The sequence below is a fragment of the Carassius carassius genome, chromosome 25 (genome assembly GCF_963082965.1).
Source record: "Carassius carassius chromosome 25, fCarCar2.1, whole genome shotgun sequence".
NCBI classification, from domain to species: domain Eukaryota; kingdom Metazoa; phylum Chordata; class Actinopteri; order Cypriniformes; family Cyprinidae; genus Carassius; species Carassius carassius.
Genome location: NC_081779.1, coordinates 11,711,186 through 11,734,564, shown reverse-complemented (window position 1 = coordinate 11,734,564; position 23,379 = coordinate 11,711,186). Strand labels below are relative to the sequence as shown.

The 23,379-nt window shown below is 41.4% G+C and overlaps 1 protein-coding gene across 1 annotated transcript in view; it reads right to left on the bottom strand.

Annotated features, from left to right (window-relative positions):
* Window positions 1–900: 900 nt before the first annotated feature.
* LOC132104191 (angiopoietin-1-like) overlaps window positions 901–23,379 on the bottom strand; it is a 63,555-nt gene continuing 41,076 nt past the window's right edge. Inside the window, exons 7-9 of the mRNA XM_059509470.1 lie at window positions 20,757–20,923; window positions 12,229–12,359; window positions 901–2,938 (exon numbers count right to left, since the gene is read on the bottom strand). Of these exons, the coding sequence (XP_059365453.1) occupies window positions 2,775–2,938; window positions 12,229–12,359; window positions 20,757–20,923 (462 nt within the window). The 3' untranslated portion in view covers window positions 901–2,774. The remainder of the gene's footprint in view (window positions 2,939–12,228; window positions 12,360–20,756; window positions 20,924–23,379) is intronic.

The following is a 23,379-nucleotide window of genomic DNA, read 5'->3' as shown; positions in this document are numbered from 1 at the left end:
GTAATACATATTTTTCTTTTATTCAGGTGGTCTTATTTCCAATTGCAATTTTGCATGTTCTGGTGTGTGATGTTGCTATCTCTTCCCATTTACTCTACAGGTACGGTCACTTTACTTGTCTGATCTGGCATCAGGCCCATTGCTCATCAGCAGACCAGTTGTGCTCCTCCTCTGGGGTTCCTGTCCCTCTATTCAGCTTGTGCAAAAAGGAAATGATCTATCTTCAGAAACACCAGTGGATCTCCGAGGCATTCACCTAGCATTCCTAGTCACCCGAGACTAAATAAAAGGCCCTTCCTTTAAGCTCTGGATGATATCAATGTGTCATCAATACATATGTTTTCTCAGAATTGCAAAGCCATAACGACTCACCTCTTCCGTTACATTATGTGTTGGGTTGAATCCATCACACATCTTGAATGCTTCTTGAGTCTCCTTTTTGTGGCTCCACATGGCCTGGTTGGTCCTCCATTGTGTCTGTACCCATCTGATGGCGGCTGCATTCCAGAGGGTGTAGTGGATCAGCTCAGGTGCTGAAGGACAGGCAGCAGTTTACAAGCGCCCGTCGTTTGCTTAACCCTTCAATTAGGGTGGAGGAATGTCAGCTATGGGGGGATTCAGGGGTCCTGACAGCATAGTTTGACAGCTCAGCAATCTGTCATGGCAGAGTGGCGGAGAACTAACAGTCTGCTGGCTCTGGACACAAAGGTGGCTTGCTTGTTCAGGGCCCATTCTGTCCAAAAATTGAGCTCCTTTATAGTTTTTTCTTCTGCCATGTGCAAATACTGTGTCTATAGAGTGACGTGACTCAAATAGAAAATGCTAAATAGCCCTGTGAAAGCAAAATAAACACTCTGGATTCCAGAGCCAGTAATAAATTATTCAAAACTGCTTATTCAGTTAAGCTTGGGGCATTGAGTTTATTTTGTTATTTGAACTAACATCATGAACATTGTTAGAAAGGACTAGGTGTTTAAATAACATGGCAAATTAAATTATGTTACTTTAGCTAGATCTTTTTTTTAATTCATAACATACAGATGGTTCTGATCTAATAAAAAATTTAAAGCTGTGCTTTCCTCTGAAAAGCAATTTTAAACACTAAATGACAGTATTTGGACTGTGATATGAAACATGCCATTTGCAACTTTTCAGACAGTTTATGGATTTACAATAAAAATACACTTTTCAGTAAAATGCTCCATGCTGTTATTACTTGATGGAATACATTATTAGTAGACTTGCATACAGAGGTTATCATACATTAACTATAATTAGTTTATATGTTTAAAATTAACATTAACAAAGATAAATAAATGCTTCAGAAGTTTATCCTTGTTAGTTCATGTTAATTTACTGAACTAATGTTAACAAACAGAACCTTATTGTACATTTGTCACCAAAAGTCCAAATGGCATGTTCACACAATGGAGGGAATGGAAAAGAGGCAGATTTAACTTTGAACTTCACTTGGCTTAACAATGGCTGATTTTTCAGCACAAAATGCTAAAAAAAAAAAAAAAAAAAAAATTGCAAAACCTAGCATAACAAGTCAAACACAGTGGTTTAGCGAATGTTTATATGTGTAAACATTGTGCATTAAAAAAAGTGGCATAAAGAAACAAAAACGCAGTCTGTGTGAACCGGCCCTACGATCGCTAAAAACAAACTTCATGTACAAATTAAGCTCCATATATCAAAGTATTTAGTTTCAATAATACAGTCATTCAGAATTATTAAACACTTCCGCAAACCTATATTCTTAGGTTCAAAGAAAAATTTAAAATAAGTTCATCCAAGCTTGTCTGTAAGAGTAACACTGCTTTTGACAACAGCTGCAACATTCAAATTCAAAACAATCCTAATATGACAAATTCTCATAAGACAATATGGTATGAATTAATTAAAACATCATTATATGTATCATACTGCACCAGTACATCTTTGCCATTGGCTTTACTCCGTCAGTTGTAACGATGATTAATATTAGATCAATATTTTTATGATACTATCATTAATAGCTGTGATCTTTGGCATGCATTTCAACATTTTATGCCAAGTTATGATGTGCTTAAAAGGTCACCAAAGTTCAAAGCCAATAATAATATGCAATATCAATACAGTCAGGCTGGAGGACGGATGTGCTATTCTTTGCAGAAAATGTCCCTTGTAAATAGCACTGTAAGTCACTGTTAATACTGCATGCTATGGTTTTCTTCACTTTGACAGGAATAATGTACAAAATAATAATGAAACTAATAATAATATACTGGGATAAAAAAACATAATGTGAAATAAAGTATCACAACCCAAATATAACTGTGCAACACGTTTGTATTAAACATTAATAGGCCTTTTTAGGATATTAAAGAACATTCAAGCTGCTTTAAATTCACTTGGAGACACGAAAGCCAGATGAGCAAGGCAATGCAGCCATCAAAGGTGATGTGCCTGCCTCAGCAGTCCACAGGTCCTGAGTGACAAGTGAAAGGCACTTGAATTCATACCTCTGATATTTAAAAATAAAAGCCCAGCCAAGTCAGCTCCTGCCCTAAATTCTCAAAGAGCATGCCATCTCTTACAGTATATAGTCCCATAAAGGTGATAGGACAGCCCCCTATTCACAGGATTCCTTTTTCCTTCAGAGGTGTTATCTCAAAAGAATGTTGCATTATCCAAAAGGCAAGCAGCTAACCACTGATACAGCATTACTTGATAATGTCATGGGCCAAAAAGTAACACTTTTCCAAAAGGTTTTGCCTAGTAGTGGAGAACTACGAGAAGTCGGCTAGTCGGATCATCATGACAGTGGATCGGAGAGAGTAGCTGGGGCCTTTGAAGTAGTGCCACTTGATTCCATTGAATTTTCCAACATGATGTCCTTGTCTGTAGTACACCCCGTTCAGGTTGGATGGGCCACAGGCATCGTACCACCATCCTAAAACACAAACATTTACAATTGGGAACAACCGTTTATAGTTATACATAGTATTGCATTATCCTGAAATAAATGCATATCACAGTATAGTATATCACACAATATAAATTATATAAATTGTAACAGTCATTTTAATTACTTATCTCATAAAAAAATAAATAAAACCACATCACATAAAAAGCCAATTTTAACTGCTCTGGGTTAAGTAGGTTTCTGAACCTAGGTGCCTAAAACAACAGTTCTTCTATTTGTGTGATACTATATTGGTGATTATTTTATATGATCAACTATTTTTATTGCTGACAGTCTAGTAGTGTATTCGTCAGACTATGCAGGCAACTTTGAAGCTGGATACAACAGTATGCAGGTGCTATGTGGTCACTGTGAGGAGTGAATGGAACGGTAACCTTTAAGGTATTCAGGGAAAGAGGATATATATATATATATATATATTTGAAGGTAACAGAGAAAATAGGATGTGCCAATCACATTGTCAAACATAACTGATTTTTATGTTTGAGAAGTCTCTTCTGTGGATTTCGAAGGGTTATTTCTGTTAATGCCTGCCTTGACAGATGTGCTTTTAATAGCATGTCCCTCAGAGATGACCTGATATGATGGGCTTGAAATATAAGAAATTGACTCCAAAAATGAAAATCCTGTCATCATTTACTCATATTTATGTCTTTTAAAAGCTGTATGACTTTCCATGGAACACAAGATTAGTTATTTACAGTAAAATGTTCATGTTTTTTTTCATATAATTAAACTGAATGATGACCACGGCTTCAAAGCAAGATTTTTTTTGTTCATCAACTTACATAGAGCTTTCATATGGTTTCTTTAGACTCAATATAACCATAAAAAGTAATTTTATGATGCTTTTTGGCCCTTTTTGGAGCTTGACAGACATCCATTTACACATTTTACACAAAATAAACATGTATGGGTCTGAAACAACATGAGGACAATTAATTATATTTAAAGTTTGAATACTTCATTTTGCCTCCAATTCTTATCAACTAGCTTTAAGATCATTATATATATATATATATATATATATATATATATATATATATATATATATATATATGGTTTTTATACTGTACAAACTGGTCTATGGCCCTACACCAACCCTACACCTAACCCTAACCCTCACAGGAAACTTTGTGCATCTTTACTTTCTCAAAAAAACTAATTCTGTATGATTTATAAGTGTTTTGAAAATGGGGACATGGGTTATGTCCTCATAAGTCACCCTCTCCTTGTAATACCTGTGTCATACCCATGTCATTATACAGAGTTGTGTCCTGATATGCCACAAAAACAAGAACACACACACACACACACACACACACACACACACACACACACACACACACACACACACGCACACACACGCACACACACATATATATGTACACACACTGTCCAGACCTCCACTGGGAAGTAAATAAGTAGACCGGACCTCTTGGTAATTTAATTGAATATCCCTTATATATAGCATTATAAGTTTACATTATGGTTCTCTTACGAGAGCTCTCTCGTACTGCGTCTTAGCTAAGACGCTACGGGAAAAGTCTCTTTTCACGAAATACTGAAGCAAAAAAATTATCCTTAATTTTGTATTTTTGTAAAGCGCATTTGCAGCAGTACACAGCCATAGGCGAGATGGCTCGTTCGCTCATTGGCTTGTTCTGCGGCAACTGCACAGCCTATCGAGCGCAGGCTGATGCAACATCAGACCAATAAGGGCGCTTCGCGCCCTTCTTGCCACTTCCCGCCGAAACGGGTGTGGCCCAACCTATAAAAGGAGCTCGAAAAGGCTGACTCACCTGATTTTTCATCTCTTCAGCGAAGCTCACGCATCGCTGGATCACGGAGGAAGCAAGCGCCATCTGAGAAAGCACATCAGCAGGACGAGCCATTCTGAAGCTGCTGGCATCGCCGCCTTCCACTGCCGTTCCTGCTGCGCTATCCGGCGCCTATATCCTTTTTAATTCTGTTATATCCAAGCTGTTCTTTATGTGTGTGTGTGTGTTCGCCCTGCGACACACACTCGTAAAAGAGCTTGCGTCTTTTTTAAGATGCCTTCCTGCGGCTCGTCAGAGCCCCACTCAGCGAGGGAGACCGGTACGTCATCTGTGTCTCCTGCCTGGGTGAAGATCATGCAGCGCTCGCGCTCGCTGACGGCGGATGCCCCCACTGCGAGCTGTTGCCATGGTGACTCTGAGGACTCACCTGGCCTTTTTCTCTGAGCCTGCATTCTCCGCTGCGCTGAGGCGCCGTAAAAGCATCGCTTCCAGCGGATTCCGGAACCGTCTTCAGCTCAACCGAGCTCGCCGGTTCGCCCTGCTTCACCGGCCCCCCCTGCATCGCTTCCCGGTGGGCAGCGCCCGATGTTTGCCGGTGCGTCGTCCGAGGAAGTCGATCTCAGGGCCGCGTCGGGGGAAGAGGACACGCGCTCTCTGCTAGCTTCGGGCAGTGAGGGCTGGGCGAGCTCCGAGGATCTCGCGCCTTCTGCTCAGAAGCCCAGCAGACGAGCTGACATCGAGAAGGAGCCGGGGCGAATGCTCGTGTTGGCCGCGATGAGTCTCGGCCGTGAGTGGTTTGCACCAGCGCCCCCCTCTCGTTCCCGGCTGGATGGTATTTCCCTTTCGGATGAGCGTACTTCTCAAAGCCCGCCTCATTTCTTCCTGAGCTTCACGAAGAGGTGGCGAAGGCTTGGAACGCTCCATATTCAGCGCGTACTCGTTCGTCTGTCTCACTAGCATTCTCCACACTGATGATGCTAAAAACAGGAACTACCACTCACTTCCGCCGGTGGAACAGGCGATAGCGACGCACCTTTGTCCGCCCTCTGCTGGACGGCGGCAAAAGCGGTGTTGCCATCTAAAGCCTGCTGTGTGACGCTGCGTCGGCACTACTAACGATGGCTGCTTCATCGAAGCGCAGGTGTACGAGTTCCGCTGTGGCCGAGCTCTCACCCAAGCGCGCCGCTGTTTCAGTTCCAGGAATTGTGACTGTTTCAGCGTTTTTTGCAATGCGCAAGCCTGTACGGTTGCCCGCTTGCCTGCACACAAAAACCGTTATCACGGCTACCCAGATATTTCCCGAAAAAGGTGTAATTTCTGGTGTCACGGCCACGGCCGATGGTGCTATAAATGTAGTGACGATGCCCACTGCTCAGTGCACATCTCCACATATAAGCACAGCCCTTCACACAGGGCTCGCGCCCATAAAAGCGACTCAAGTCGATCACGCGCACTACATAGTAGACGTGCCCACTCCTCAGTGCCCACAATCACTCTGTCACACGCGTCATGTGGTTTCTGTAAAACCGAAACCCGTGCACGTTCGTCCGGCCACGGCCGATGGTGCTATAAATGTAGTGACGATGCCCACTCCTCAGTGCCCATCTCCACATGTAAGCACAGCCCTGCACACAGGGCCTGCGCCCATAAAAGCAACTCAAGTCGATCGCGCACACTGCATAGTAAGCGTGCCCACCCCTCAGTGCCCACAATTACTATGTCACACGCGTCATGTGGTTTCTGTAAAAACAAAACCCGTGCACGCTCGTCCGGCCACGGCCGATGGTGCTATGAATGCAGTGACGATGCCCACTCCTCAGTGCCCATCTCCACATGTAAGCACAGCCCTGCACACAGGGCTCGCGCACATAAGATCGACACAGATCGGTCGAGCGCGCCGCATAGTAAACGTGCCCACTCCCCAGTGCCCACATACACTATGTCACATACGGCGCGTGGCTTCTGTAAAAACGAGGCCCGTGCACGTACGCTCTGCACAGGCAGACAGCGAGTTGAAAGTGGTAAATGTGCACATATGCAGCCCACAGTTACTCGCAGACATATCGAGTCCCACGGGACCTGCTCAGCCTTCCCCCAGTCGGTTAAGCGCCAGGACAGGGTCGAGGAGGAGCGATCTGCCCGCTGTGATCAGCGCGCTCCCCGCCTCAAATGCGCAGCACACCCGAGCGCCGCCGTTGCCCGGTCAACAGAGCGCGCTTCGCATCCAGCCCTTAGCCATTCATGCAGATGCATGGTCAGTGCTTCCAGGGGTTTCGGATTGGGTGCTAGGCATTATAAAGAGAGGCTACTCGCTACAGTTTTTTCGACGCCCTCCGCGCTTTTCAGCGCACGTCGAAACTACGGTCAAAACAGAAGTAGCACACATACTTCGGGCTGAAATATCAAAACTGTTGAGCAAAGGGGCTGTAGAGCCTGTGTCTCAAGCTCAAAGCGAGGGGGGGGCTGGACAGCAGATACTTTCTGGTGCCCAAGAGAGACGGGGGTCTCTGGCCCATACTGGATCTAAGACAGCTGAACAAGGCATTGATGAAACGCAGTTTCAAAATGCTTACGACCAGGAAACTCCTCGCGCAGATTCGCAGAGGGGACTGGTTCATGTCAATAGATCTGAGGGACGCGTATTTTCAAATACAGATAGCGTCAAACCACAGGCGATATTTGAGATTCGCCTTCGAGGGCCAGGCATACCAGTTTACAGTCCTGCCGTTCGGCTTGTCCGTGGCATGGATGCAGCACTCGCTCCTCTTAGACTCAGAGACATGCGAGTGCTGGATTATTTGGACGACTGGCGGGTTCTGGCCCGATCACGAGCGGAGCTCGTGGACCACAGGGCCGTTTTACTCGATCACCTCGAGAAGCTCGGCCTCAGTGTCAATTGGGCGAAGAGTTCGCTGAACCCCAGTCAGACGATTCTGTTTCTGGGTATAGTTCTGAACTCGTGTTCCATGACGGCGCGGCTGTCACCACAGCGCGTGATGGGCATTCAGCGCGCAGCGAGTTCTTTCCGCTGCGGCGCGACCGTGTCGCTCAAACACTGTCAGAAGATGCTGGGCCTCATGGCCTCAGCATCTCCGGCTCTGCAGCTGGGCCTGCTCCGCATGCTTCCCCTGCAGTTCTGGCTGAAGACGCGGGTGCCGCGCAGAGCGTGGGCGTCTGGCCGGCTGCATCTCAAGGTCAATCAGAGCTGTGTCACAGCTCTGGCACCTTGGACAGCGAACGGTTGGTACCGATCAGGTGTAAGCCTGGGGACTTCCCCGAATGTGAAGATGGTGTCGACGGACGCCTCCACTTCGGGATGAGGAGCGCTGCTCGAGGGCAGACCGTCCTTTGGCCTATGGTCAGAACGGGAAAAGCTCCATCATATCAACTGTCTGGAAATGCTGGCAGTGGAGAATGCGCTGATGCACTTTTGTCCCCAAATCAAGGATCACCACGTCTAAGTCCGTTCGGGCAACATGTCTGTGGTGTCCTACATAAATCGCCAGGGCGGTCTCGGGTCCTGAAACCTGTACAAGCTAGCAGAACGCCTCCTGGTTTGGGCTCAGCGCGACATGCGTTTGCTGAGGGCAGTGCATGTGCCTGGGCTACAGAATCTGGGTCCAGACAGGCTGTCCAGAGGCAATGTTCCTACAGGCGAATGGTCTCTACACCCGCAAACAGTCCGGCTGTTGTGGGAGAGATTTGGCAGGGCGGAGGTGGACCTCTTCGCGTCCCACGAAAACGCTCACTGCCCTGCGTTCTTTTCCAAGAACGAAAGTGCGCTGTCACGGGAATGGCCGTGCTGCCCGCTTTATGCTTTCCCTCCCGTCTCCCTCCTTCCGCAGGTGATAGAACGGGTGAGAGAAATGAGATGTTCAATACTGCTTGTAGCACCTCTTTTGAGGAACCAACCATGGTTCCCAGATTTGATGCAGTTAGCAGATGTCGCCCCGTGGCCAGTACCGTTGAGGAGGGACCTCCTCTCGCAGGCCAGGGGCTCGATTTGGCACCCTCAACCAGAGTTGTGGTCCCTCCATGTGTGGGCGCTCAACGGTTACCCGCTGATCTCGCAGTGGGAGTGCTGAATACCATCACTCAGGCTAGAGCTCCGTCGACACGACGTCTGTATGCCTCGAAGTGGTCAGTGTTCTCCAGCTGGTGCACAGCTCGAGGATATTCACCCCTTAGTTGTGAGGTGACGGAGGTTCTCTCCTTCCTACAGGAGCTGTTGGATAAGGGCAGAGCCCCATCCAGGCTCAAAGTTTATGTGGTGGCCATCGCAGCGTTTTCTGAAACAGCGCTCGGTCAGTCAATAGGAAGGAATGATTTGGTCATCCGGTTCCTCAGAGGAGCTAGGAGGCTGAATCCTCCCAGACCTCCGTCAGTCCCTATGTGGGACCTCGCGGCGGTTTTGGAGGCCATGAAGGGTCCCCCTTTTTGAGCCTATCCAATCGGTTAGCCTTCAGCATCTGTCGTTCAAGACAGTATTCTTCACACGGTGAAGCGTGTGGGTGATTTGCACGCGCTCTCGGTGAGCCAGTCGTGCTTGGAGTTTGGGCCTAATGACTCAAGGGTCATACTCAAACCTAGGCACGGTTATGTGCCGAAATCCCTCAACACGCCGTTTCGGGCTCAGGTTATTGCCCTGTCAGCCCTGCCGGTGTCAGGAGAGGATAGAGACTCAAGTCTTCTTTGCCCTGTCAGGGTTTTAAGAGCTTATGTGTCTCGCTCTGCTGCCTTTCGGCAGACGGAGCAGCTGTTTGTCTCGTTCGGTGGACGTTCCAAGGGAATGGCTGTTTCAAGACAGACTCTATCCAGATGGATAGTTGACGCCATAGCGTTAGCTTATGCTTCCAGGGGCCATCAGTGCCCGTTGGGCGTCAGAGCACACTTTTCTTTTCTGTCCTGGACTCTCTGTGAGTCCCTCAGGTGACTGTGCACTGTAAATCCTGGGCGCGCACGGCGTTTTGCATTGGGTTCCCGTAGCGTCTTAGCTAAGGTCTACTGGGATCTCCTTGCAGGATATATGTATGGTGGCAGGTTGGGCCTCACCGTCTACATTTATCAGGTTCTATAACCTGGAGGTTCCCGCCTTGCAAGCAAGGCTGCTGTCGGTATAGTCGAATCAGGGCCCTGAGGGGAATTCTGAGTTCATGAGCGCTATGCGCTGCCGACTGTTATATGGGCAGTATTGCGTAAGACCCGCATTGCCACATTGGTCAGGCTTGCCTCGGCTGTGTGATGTCATATTGCCGCATCTACGGATGCTGCTAGATATGGGACGGAGGGCTTTCCCCCTTTTCTGTCCTGGACTCTCTGTGAGTCCCTCAGGTGACTGTGCACTGTAAATCCTGGGCGCGCACGGCGTTTAGCATTGGGTTCCCGTAGCGTCTTAGCTAAGACGCAGTACGAGAGAACTCTCGTAAGAGAACGTACTCGGTTACTAAACGTAACCTCGGTTCTCTCTAGAAGAGCGAACGAGTACTGCGTTCTCTGCCGTGCGCACGATTCACTCTGGTTCGCTTCGGCGATGAAATAAATCAGGTGAGTCAGCCTTTTCGAGCTCCTTTTATAGGTTGGGCCACACCCGTTTCGGCGGGAAGTGGCAAGAAGGACGCGAAGCGCCCTTATTGGTCTGATGTTGCATCAGCCCGCGCTCGATAGGCTGTGCAGTTGCCGCAGAACAAGCCAATGAGCGAACGAGCCGTCTCGCCTATGGCTGTGTACTGCTGCAAATGCGCTTTACAAAAATTCAAAATTAAGGATATTTTTTTTGCTTCAGTATTTCGTGAAAAGAGACTTTTCCCGTAGCGTCTTAGCTAAGACGCAGTACTCGTTCGCTCTTCTAGAGAGAACCAAGGTTACGTTTAGTAACCGAGTACGTTTTTTTTTTATTGGACTTTTTAAATATGCCTATTTAGCTTTATTTTAGTTCAGTTTTAATTTGAGTAATCAAAAAAAAAAAAAAACTAAAAAAAAATTATAAATGTTGCCTTGACAGCTAGGCTAACTGAAATCTAATAAAAAAATCTAATACCCTATATTTTGGTTTAGCTTTATTTAAATGACCAAAAAGTTATAGTTTTTGCTAACAATAATAACTTTGAGTCACTGTACAACTTCTCTGTGCATTAAATAGAATCATCTGGCCTGTTGATTCAATCAGACACGTACACACAAAATGTGCCCACAGAGTGCCTGTTTTGGCAAGTCTCATTCCCATGAAGAACTTGAGTTTCACTTCACAGGCTTAAATGCCATCGAGATCTGTGACATTTTAACAGCCATCCGTGAGCCAAATAGGCTGCCCTTTGTCATGGCTCTCACTGACAGAGTAAACTGATTGGATGCTGATTCTACTTGTTACTATGTTTTTGCATCTCAAGCCTATAGCTGGCCAGTGTCCTGGCTGTCTCTAGGGAATGTGTTTTATAGGCTTTTTAACCACACTACAAAACAAGAAATGAGGCAACAGAATGATAAAAGTTTGATTTCATGATATAAACCAGAGCTGGAACCAATATGTCTTTCATTAAAGCACTTATGCTACAGAATTTAGAGGGTTCTACTTCGAGACTGACAATTTCAATCATTTCCGCACTGTTTTTTCATGAAGAACTTTCATTAAAAATCTTTCAGTGCTACAGTACTGTTTTATTAATTGCATTGCTCAAATCCCCTTACACATACAGCAGATTTATGCATGTCATCATACTGTAAAGCTAACATTTACTCTCATCCTGATATTAAATATCTCAGAGATGAAAAACTGTCAGGGCCTCATTTAGCATTTAGCCACCAAAGACGGAGAAGGTGATGGCAGATTTGGGTGGAGAGGATCTCTCTCTACGTCTGGTCTATAAAATGATGCATAGTGATTTGAGACCTGAGAGCTTCCTGTATGGAAAGCAAAAGCTGACTGTGATCTGCATCCAGACTGTGGGAGTCCTATACAAACCTACAGATACTTGGTGCTCAGCCCATACTGGTAGACTCCTCACAGGATGTGAAAGTCCACAAAGACATCATTACTACATGCTCAAAGCTTTATGCAGTTTCTCTGCCAAAAAGACAGCATGAGGTGGTCCTATACGCAGCAGCTAGATGTGTACATAGACATAGGCAGTGTTTAGACTGGAGCTACTGTCTGCTCACTTCACAAAGGTCTTAATTCACAATGGGAGAAGAGTACAGTAAATGTAGAGCTTAACATTATAGTAGCTCTAAGTAGTTTATTTGAATTATTTATTTATTTTTTTATTACTTAATAATTCATGCTGTTTGGTAAAATTTGGAAAAAATGATATTTTCTACTTCTCCAGTTGTGCTATAATGTATTTAAAAGCAATGACAATATCATCTCGAGCATCATGGCTAGTGTATCCATGGAATAAGAACAAGCCTGCACGGCTGGAATAGATGTTTAAATGACTACATTAATCAGGAGTGAGCTAAAACAGAGGTTTTCAGCCTTACCCCCACTGAGCATCAGCGCACACTTGCATGTGCAGTTGTCATTGTCCATGTCTTTAGTGCTGAAGTCAGCGCCATGGATCACCAGACTGCTCTGTCTGCCCGCCGTCCCGCTGTGGCTCTTCAGGAACAACCTGAGACAGAGGGAGGACAAGGGAGAAGAGAGGAAATAAAAACACAGAGAAAGACTTTTTAAAAAAGGAGGCTGTGGACAAGAAAATGTACTGCCAGAAACATCCGTGAATGATTTATGCAGATTAACTTCACACTCATGACCCATTCTTTAGAGTACTAGCCAGGAAACCCCATACTATTTTATCCAGACAACAAAGCACATGTAGAAACCACACAGAGTGTGTAACTCAGCTCCAGCCACCAAGACTTGAAGATTTCAACTGCACATTCACAACCCTCACTTAATGCAGGCTTGGGTTCAAACACTTAATTGTATGCAGCACTGATGCCAAGAATTTGGTGGTTGAAGGGCAGCCTTTGATTTTCGCATCTTGCTTCATTGTGACACCAATAGCTCTGCCCAAGGCCTTAACCCGAGCGTTATTACCCCTCTGGCTATTTTTTATTCATTTATCCAAAGTGTCATACTCAAAGCCAAAAAACTATACTGCCTGGGCATGCCAGCAATGAAAGGAACACCAAATGAAACATGTTCGGCCCCACAAAATCATTTCCTGAAAGTCATTGCCCCAAATAAGATCAGACAGTAGAGAGTGAGCTTAACAAATCTATTCTAAGATTAATCTTGGAAAGTGACTTGGAAATATATTTTTGGTTACGCTTTAAGGGATGTTCACAGAGCCCAGTGATGCAACAACAGGCTTTAGAGGCCAAGTGTGTGACTGTCGTTCTCATTGTTAAGTGTTTTTTTCCCCTCCTTTATTTAATTTTTTGTTCCTCACACTTCATCCATCTCATAGACTCTCTTATAACAAGCTGTCTAATCATTTTAAAGCCACCTACATCAAATATCAGTTGCAAACTTTGTTTGGTGACATCATGTTCAATAAGATGAAGTGCATTGTTGGGGTTTACAAACAAAGATAAATGGACTGGTTGTCTGTGGTTTCCAGACATGTTTGATGCCAGGCAAATGTTTTCTGTTCTTCGCTGACACTAAAGACTACATTTTAACAGCCATTTTATAAGACAAAAATGCAATATTGATCTTACTTATTTAGAATGACTGCATGCTTCATTTACTATACACAGTTTCTGTAATACTGTATAAGATGTCAAACTTGTCAAGCTTCAGTTTTTATGAGGAAATAAACTTTCAGGATGTCCTCAGAATTTGAATAGTAGACACAAACATGTTGCTGCATACTGCATTTGTATAATGAGTTCACTATCTCATAGACCTTAGCCAAACACCAGATGTTTTTTATTCATTTTTTATTCACAGTCAAGTGTACGTTTTGATAATTTCGGTTTATGGCTTCAATATTTCAGTCTGAGTCTCTTAACCTTCTGCAAGCCCTGCCTTGTTCACGCAGTGATTGACGTGGCGTGAAGGGGCGGAGACGTGATCGGATCGGAATGCATTTTCAATGTGAATTTTGCTACATTCATTGCGGGACATTGAATGAAAATGCAATCGTAAGTGTCTTGACTGTGAGTGTTAATGCAGTTAAGAAAAATAGCATTTGAATGATAATTTTGCCACAGTTTTTGCTTGAACATGTTATACATGTTATACATGTTATATAATCATTTCTGTAATACATTTTCATTTTAATTTTGCAACTTATAAAGCGTTAAAATAAGTATTAATTTTACATATTAAAACAAGTGTATGAAATGGCAAATGAAAATTATGTAATTTAATTTTCATTTTCATTTTGCACCAAACGTTGCGCAAATGTATTGGAAAATGTAAATGTAAATACAGAAATGCATTGCCATTTTACATATTGCATTGTCATTTTGCATATTACATTCCAAATTGAATATTGCTACCCATATGCTTCCATACATAACAAGTGTACACTGAAACACTGACACTGGCCAGAAGAAAAAAGTGATCACCATAGAGTAATGTGACGCGTGTCCCGAGGCCTCATCAGCGTCGCCCTGGAAACGCACGAGGAGCACCTGGAAACCTCATCACCGGCCGATCGGTCACGGCTGCCGACAATCAATTCTTGGCTACATAAGCCGCCGCCACTGATGCACAAGTGAGTGATCACTCCAGAAGACTGGATGCTAACGCTGTTCTCTGTGTTGCCTTGCAGAAAGCTCGTGACCGATCAGCACCCCCTACGCACGGACACTCCGCACTTGGGACACCACCACAAACAGCGCACCAGCACTTCCCACACCTGAACACTGAACTCTCTCAAAAAAATCCACCCTCCGGGGCCTTACCTTGCACTCCTTGCTGTCGTGTGATTCTTCACCCCGTGACAGTAAACAATCACAAATCCACCACCACAAAACCAAAGGCAATAAACACACCTACTCATCTCCAGTCAGTGTAGTTTCAAGAAGGCCAGTTAAAAAAAGAAGAAAGAAGAAAGAAAGAAAGTGTGTCCCATTTCACAAAATAGCAAAGACTTAAGTCCTGTGCATCCAGTGTCCCACTAATGTCATGGCCTTTTCTGAACTCAAACAGCTGCATGGCCGACACAGAATATCTTTCCTCTAGGCTTCTTTTCACCAGCCTCAATGAAGTATTGCTGAATCAGTCCAAGCCTTACTTGGAAAAGCTGTGATGAAAACTGAGAATGGAATGAGATTTATTTGGTGTTGCACAACAGCACCCTGAGGGAAGTGTTGCTGTCCGGTCATTTTATTTTTATAATCTGAAATGATGGCAGTTTGTTAATGTTCCTCTCCGGATATGTGATGTTTATTATGAATAAAAGAGGATGTATGGATGTATTTTTCCAAGTTGAAATCATGTTCATCAGATGAACATGCTCCAAAACCTAAACTATTATTCTGGAACACAGACTAAAAGAGGGCAGGAAGCAAATACACAGTCCTTTCACAGTACAGCAGGAGAAAAACAAAAGCCTGAATGCTATAAGTCACATGTGCCATAGGGGTCCATACGTCAGAGCCCCTTGACAAAGACTGAAAATAAAAAGCCTTATATATTTTTTCCTCTCTGTGGCTGCGAGACATGTCATAACCCATCTTAATGTTGTGTGTTAAGTGTGAAGCCCACTCCTGAGATGAACCCACGGTTAACTCTTGCTGTACGCCTTTAACCTGTCACATCCCATCTGAAACATGCAACGATCCTGCAGCAGGAATATTTCTTCAATCTGGTAATGTTAGTGTGGAATTTAAGCTGTCTCTGGAAATATTAAACATACAGCACCTTAAAGATACTCTAATGACAGTTTACTGCACCCATGCCCACGCCAGCTGAAAATTTCATTTTCAACTAGAAGGTGAAACTGATAATTCACAGTTACTGTTTTTTGACCTCATCTGGATACAGCACTGAAACAATAACGTACAAAATGTGGCTGTCAATAAAGGAGACCTTTGAAATTTGTCTGCGTGCCCTTGCTGACAGCACTTTGGAAGAACCTTGTGATATTGATAGTATACACTTTTAATGCTTCAGCAGAGAGTTCACAGCCTACAGCCAGTGTGAGTGCCAAGACCTCCATACAAAATTCACACCAGACACAGCAGAAGAGAGCTTTGCAAAATCTGTGGATTTAAAACTTGGCTGGATGAAAGTTATTAAATAAAGATCATTTCATCTGCTTCAAAAACAAACATATACTGTAGCACCAATTACGTCTTTTCAGGATGTGAAAAGCAGGCATTTCTTGTTGTATAACCTCATTCAAATCTGTGCATATACTCAATCACTCTTGGTCTGGATTGTGACATAAGTCACATTTCAGGTACATTATACATGCTTGACTGAAGCCACTGAAGGGTGCTTTTTCAATTTTAAAGCTTCAAAATCCTGTCAACCTCATTTCCGTCGTTATTTATCAGGTTAGGTGATACTTTAATCTCAAAACCAAACAAAACCAAGTTAAAAAAAACAAACCAAACAAACATTTTATTTTTATTTTGTGCCTCATTGTGAACAAAAACACATTAAACTAAAACAAAAGAAAACAAAACATACAAAAAACAAAAACGGTAACATTTTAGAATAATTTACATGAACAAACAATGAACAATACATTTATTACTGTATTTTTTCATCTTTTTTAATGTTAGTTAATGAAAAAACAGTTATTCATTGTTAGTTCATGCTAATTCACAGTGCATTAACTAATGTTAACAAGCACAACTGTTGATTTGAATAATGCATTAGTAAATTTGGAAATTAACATCAGCTGAGATTATCAAATGCTGTAGAGGAATTGTTCTTGCCTAGATCGTGTTAACTAAAGTAGTTAACTAACATTAACTAATGGACCATTATTCTAAAGTGTTACCACAAAGACAACACAAACACACTTAATGGATGCTGTGAGTGTTAGTTTCCCCACCAAACTTTTAAACTACTGCAGATTAACCAGCAAGATTTAATAGGTGAATCAGCTCCACATGAAAGCACTGTGGCTATGCTGGCACAAATCAGCTGGAGCTGAGCTGATTTAAGTGGTTCTTTTCAACAGGGATATACTGTACACACTCTACTCAATCAATATACAAAAGCCCCCATGTAAACACAGGCGGAGTCTCGGTGTCTGTCAGTGCCATGGGCATTGGTGCTGGGTCAGTGGCATTCAGTCCAGGAATATGAACAAGAATGACCCCCCCCCCCCCCCCTCCGGCATGACCCCATCCCAATGGGAAAACAAGGTTGCAGCAGCCCTGTCAGGTCCCTTCAGAGACTCCCAGGTACTGACCCCTATCCACCAAAACTTGTCTTGGGTAGGTCTGCCCTAGAAACAAAACACTGGGCTCTCCCAAACTCTAGCTCACAAAACGCTCATACCATAAAAAAAGAAAAAAGCTAAATCGGCTGATGTAAAACATCCACATTCTGAAATTCATTGAGAATTATGGCTAAATATAATTTTTCAACTCTTCCTTACGAGACAGGCAATGTAATTCATGATCAAATTCAATATAATTATGTAGAGCACTATATAGGTGCCAAACTAACATTAACACAGTGTTGATCTTTTGAAGCAATTACGTTCAAGATCCATTTAGCTGATTGATACATTCCCCGAAATTAAGGAGCTTCAGGATTCATAAGTTGTGTAAACACGGCTGTAATAAGAGCCTGTGTTTATCAGCAGCATCTGCAACAGCGGCCTGCTTTACTTTGCTATAAATTATGTAATAGGTATTTTTCTACATGTCACTTTTCCTTCTCCTTTTTGCCTTGCTTTATTTTCCTTTCTCAGGTCATGCTGTTTTAAAATACAACATTTTCTGTATTACAGAAAATATGATATTAAAAAGATAGAGAAATATACATAATAGTGAAGGGAAAATGAATAGCACGTTTACACAAAAGATTCAGTAATCTGACAGTTCAAACCATTTCATATATGCTAACTTATAATACCTAGAGTAAGAAAAAGCCAATCAATTGATCAATCAGTCAATCAATCAACCAAGACATTCATTTATGGTTGAAATTAGACAAATTGAGATTTTTATCTAGAGTGTTTAATATTTTCCAATGTTGTCATTGCAGATATATTATAATGATTATGTCAATTCTATTGTCATTCAGGGATAAATGCATGTATGTTTTGCCAGTTCCACCACAGTTTACATGCAATTCTATTGTGGCCGATGTAAACCCATTATTGAAAAATCCCTTGTAAATCAAATGCTATTGTTCGCCTGTCAAAACTTTATTGCGATACTGATACAGTAACCCTGTGGTCCACCATGTCAGTGTAGAGTCACTGCCATTGATCATTTTCACAATTTCTGTAATGGTCTGCCTATTCAGTGCTCCTCAAACCAGTTGAAGTTTCCATTGCATAAGCCTAAAAAGTGTGCACAGGGCAGAGCTGTGGTCAGTTAGCACCACAGAGGCATACATCATTACTTTGTTATAGCTGTAGATAACTATACTTGAGGTTTACCAAAAGAATGCACAAGACTTGGAAAAAAAAAAATTGGAAAGGTTATTTTTTCCGTGCCAAAGTCTGATTTTCGTTTTGATTAAGTGTTTACACTACAGTATATCTCAGTCTCCACTTGATTTTTTTGCTGAAATATTCTTGATTTAAATCCATGTCATAACACAAAGGTTAATAATACACAAACATACACATACACAAACCACCAACCAGAAATACAATACACAAAAAAATATAAATATACACAAAATATTTTCTAATAATTCTGATTCTGATAATTCATATACTTTTTGACATTCTAGAATATTCACTACCATGCAAAAATTCGGTGACAGTATCTTGTGCGAACCAAGGCTGCATTTATGCAGTACACATTTTTTTAAATGCAATTTAAATGAAATAGAAATAGAATGTTTTTACTGTCACCTTTGATACATTTTAAGCATCCTTGCTGAATAAAAAAATACCCCAAACTTTTGGCTGGTATAAAAAGAGACTTAGAATAAAATGTAATTTTACAGATTTACTATAGAAATTATTAAAATGTCAAAACTAATATGCATTTGTAATGTTGCTGTCTAATAATGCTGACTGATTTGTTGGATCACACCTCTCACTCCCCTCATATATCCAATATTATTGCCTTAGACCTTTGCAGAAACTTTGTTATATCAAGAAAAAAGGAGATGGTCATTATTTAAAAAGAAATTATTATGCTGAGCATGGTATACATTCAGCCAAGTGCTATTTGCTCACTTCAACCTTTCCCCTTATGTGGTTTGGATATCATTAGTACTGAAGAAATGTAATAAACTTAACAGTTAGTCCTTTTCGTGACTTAGGTTATTGGAATAAACTCCATTGTTTCTTTGTGTAATTACTGCTGTTCTAATATCAACTCTTTTGCAAACTATCTTTAAATTTAAGCAAAAGCAAGTAGCTGGCAGTCAGACAAATATTTCCTGACTGGAAAGTCTCCACATTGGTTCTGACAAAAAGAGTACTTGAGCATCGTAATATGTTAAGTTTAAAATTATTCTTTGTAGATTCATGCACACGCTTGTGGAATTTTAAAGTACTTTAATGTGCCATGTCTCCACATAGACCGTGTGTGTGTGTGCATATGCACAGTATTAAGCACAATTTAATTCTATGCTGGTGTCCTTGCCATGCTTCTTAAATGGATATTTCTATCTTTCTAATTCTACCATGTTTATTCTCCCTCATGTCATTCCAGACATTTATGGTTTAATTGTATGTATAATATATGTCTTTTTGTCCATGCAATCCATGGGTATTTTTTGGACCTTATTTAGTTTCATTGTGGGGAGGGAAAGAAAGTGTTCCACAGAACAGTCACACACAGGTTTCGAATGACTTGATGGGAGTGAGTAAATGAAGACAGAATTTGTGAATTATGCTTGTAACTACTTTATAACCTACTTTTAGGAAAACCACAGCTGACTTAACCAGCACTAAAGAGCACAAACTACACTGAAACAGAAAATTCTCAAAAAAAAAAAAAAAAAAAAACACCTGTAAACAATTTGCCTGTAACAACCTGTAAAAAAGCCTATCTTCATACTACATCTACTGGTTGTGCTTTTTTATATACACAAACTAAAACATTTGGCAGGTTGGGATCTGAAGGTCTAATCTGAACTGCAACCTCTTGCACACTTTGTGTTTGGCCAAAGAAAGGGTTTGTTTTGGCCAGTACTCTCAAGAGACGATGTGTGATTAGCATAGCATAACAGCTTGAGAGAACAAATCTATTCTTAGCGATGAGAATGCTGATTAGATTCCTGAAACTTTTTACCGCTATAGGCCACTATAAGCCAGCCAAGTGTGCAGGACGCCACGGACTACAGCCCCGCTAAGATCTAGATATTTGGAAGTTAAGATCTCTTAAGTGTTCACCTGCCTGTGCATGAGCTACAAGTGCAATTAATATTTCCTTTGTCTTGTTTTTGCCTTTTAATATAAGAAAATCAACTGGTTAACAACTGAGAAAGGGGGAATGTTTGGAATGACACAACACTAAGTCAACTTCAGATGGGATTGAAACAGATAGCTTGATTCCTCCCCATAGCTTCACCAGTGAAAAGCATTTAAACATCCCACAGGGAGTAAAACTATGAATGAACACAGGAACTTATCATCAGGCTTTGGGAATAACAACACTTTCATCTTATCCGAAATGTTCCCACAAACTAAATATAACATAATTGTCTGGAGAGAAATATATAAAACTTGCATATCTATAATCATATTATTTCTTTCTTATATTTATTTTTTTATTTCTGAAGGATCAGTAACACTGAAGACTGGAGTAATAGCTGCTGAAAATTCTGCTTTGTCATCACATAAATAAATTAGTATATATTACTGTTTTTACTTTAGCATTTGAGCACTTTATTTTTTCAAGCCTATTACATTAAAATAATGAACAGCATTCACTTAAAAATCTGCAAATCATACCTGTAATTGTGTTTTTCACTGTCGATCTGGAAACTGTCATACTGTGAGAAGGCCTTCTGTCTGTCCCAGTCTGTCAGTTCCACACGGAGGGCATACTCCCTCTGATTGGTCAGAATGTGCACAAACTCATTTCCCAGCCAGTGTTCGGCCGACACACTCCCAAAGCCCTAGAAAAGGGGGGACTCCGGGTTAGTTTAAGTATCTACTTAGATCAATGAGGCCTTGGATAAGGCAGTGGGAAAGAAAATCCTGTCCAAGATATTTGAAGCCTAATAGAATCAACACAGGGACAGAATTCCACAATTCATCATTTTCTTGAGATAATAATTACAGATTCTCATAAAATTTTGACACATAAAGGTATCACTAACCACTGGTCCATTTCTGAGCCTAAATGTTTAATGGTTGCATCAGATCTGGAAAGACTGAGAAAACACACTACATTATGACATGACATTTAAAGTACTAATATGTGATTTTTGTGTAATGCAGAACTGTGTATATAGTCTTTAAATAAACATGTAGTGCAAGACATGACTTAGATGAGAAGCAGGACGTTGTCTCATGTCATTTCTATGCACACAACACAAGCACAAACACACACACAGACAGCCCCCCCCACCTACCAATTCACACACACACACACACACACACACACACACACACACACACACACACACACACACACACTACCAAAATAATTTAACATTTAAGTTTTTGCTTCCAAAAGATATTTTGGACGAGTTTGCATGTGTGTAATGGATTCATTCAGCTATTAACAGCTGCAGAATGGCTTCTGAAACATATCATAATGCAGTGCAGGTGCTAGCCACAGTAATAATTACAGTGCAGTGTAACAGAACCATATCCAAGTACGAATACAAATCTTTAATGAGTAACATCTGTAATTAGTGTACCTTTCCCTGCATTCTCTTTTGCAAAATGAGTAAATTCCCAGTGAAGGCAATTGAAATCATGAGTAAATAACAAATGTATATAATTACAAAAATCTAAGAAAAAAAAATATATATCAAATTAAAGCATATACATATACATATACACATACACATACACACATACACATATATACATATATATATATATATATATATATATATATATATATATATATATATGGGGATACCATTTTGAAATAAAGGTTTTTCTCAAATACTCGTTGGACACAATTATTGCCCCCCCCCCCCCCTAGAAATTCTTATGAGTAAAATATCTCTGAAGTATATTCCCAATCATTTTCACAATTTTGAGCACTCCAGCGTGATTCTAAATTCCCATTTCCACCATCAGGGCAATTATTAAGAATTTCCAATAAACATAAAATGTTACGAATCTGCCTTGAAGAGGATGTGTGTCTATATCCTCCTAATGTGCAGTGAAAAGGAGAGTTTGAGTTAAAATAGTTGAAAACCTTAAAAAAGTTGTCAAACAGAACCTACATCACCACATGTTGTTTGGGAGGGCTTCAGGAAAAATTCTCCTAGCTCATCTAAAAACAAACTCCAGCATATTCAGTTATCAGACATGACTGGAACTTCAAATGGGACTGGGTTCTATGGTCAGATGAAACTTTTTAGCAGCAAACACTCAAGATGGGTTTGGTGAACACAGAGATAAAAAGTACCCCATGTGTACAATTAAATATATATTGATGTTGTGGGCCTATATTTCTGCTGGAGGTCCTGGACATCTTGTTTAGTCACATGGCATCATAGATTCTATCAAATACCAACAGATAAAAAAATCTGACTCTGTTAAAAATCTTTCTTTGTTTGGATCTTCCAACCATACAGTAATCCAAACACAATTCTCAAAAACAATACAGAAATGGGTAACTGAGCTCAAAACCAAGCTTCTGCTAAAGCCATTCCAGTCCTGTGACCTGAACTCTATAGAAAATGAGAGGAGTGAACTGAAGAGAAGAAGCACCAACACGGAGCTGAAAGTCTAAAGGGTCTGGAGTGATTCTGGATGAAGGAATGGTCTCTGATCTCTTGTCAGGTGTTCTCTAACCTCATCAGGCATTATAGGAGAAAATTTAGACCTGTTAAACGGGCAAATGGAGGTTTCAAAAAGTATTGAATAAAAGGGGTCCATTAATTGTGGCCAATGTGTATTAGAGAAAAACATTTATTTTATAATGATATTTCCCCCCATTTTAAATTCTTATTTTCCAATGAAAGGATACATTTTTGTGAAATTTTAAAATAAAAGATCAAAAGGATTAACAATGCAGATGAATTTTCACAGCCTTCTTTGATCATATTTACCAAGGGGGCTGGTATTTTTGGCCAAGACTGTATATATGTGTGTGTGTGTGTGTGTGTGTGTGTGTGTGTGTGTGAGTGTGTGAGTGTATATATATATATATATATATATAGATATAGATACAGACACACACATCTTGCCTTTTTCCATAAAACATTTATGTATTCAATACAAATCAGAATTGTGTTATTTATGCATAAGTGATAAAAAAAAGAATAAATGAAATATAATTGATACCAGCATCTATAGACATTCTCAAGGAGTAAATCCAACTCAGCAATTTTTCCATTGCAATACAGCATTGCCAAAACTGTCAAACTACATCATGATGTAGAAG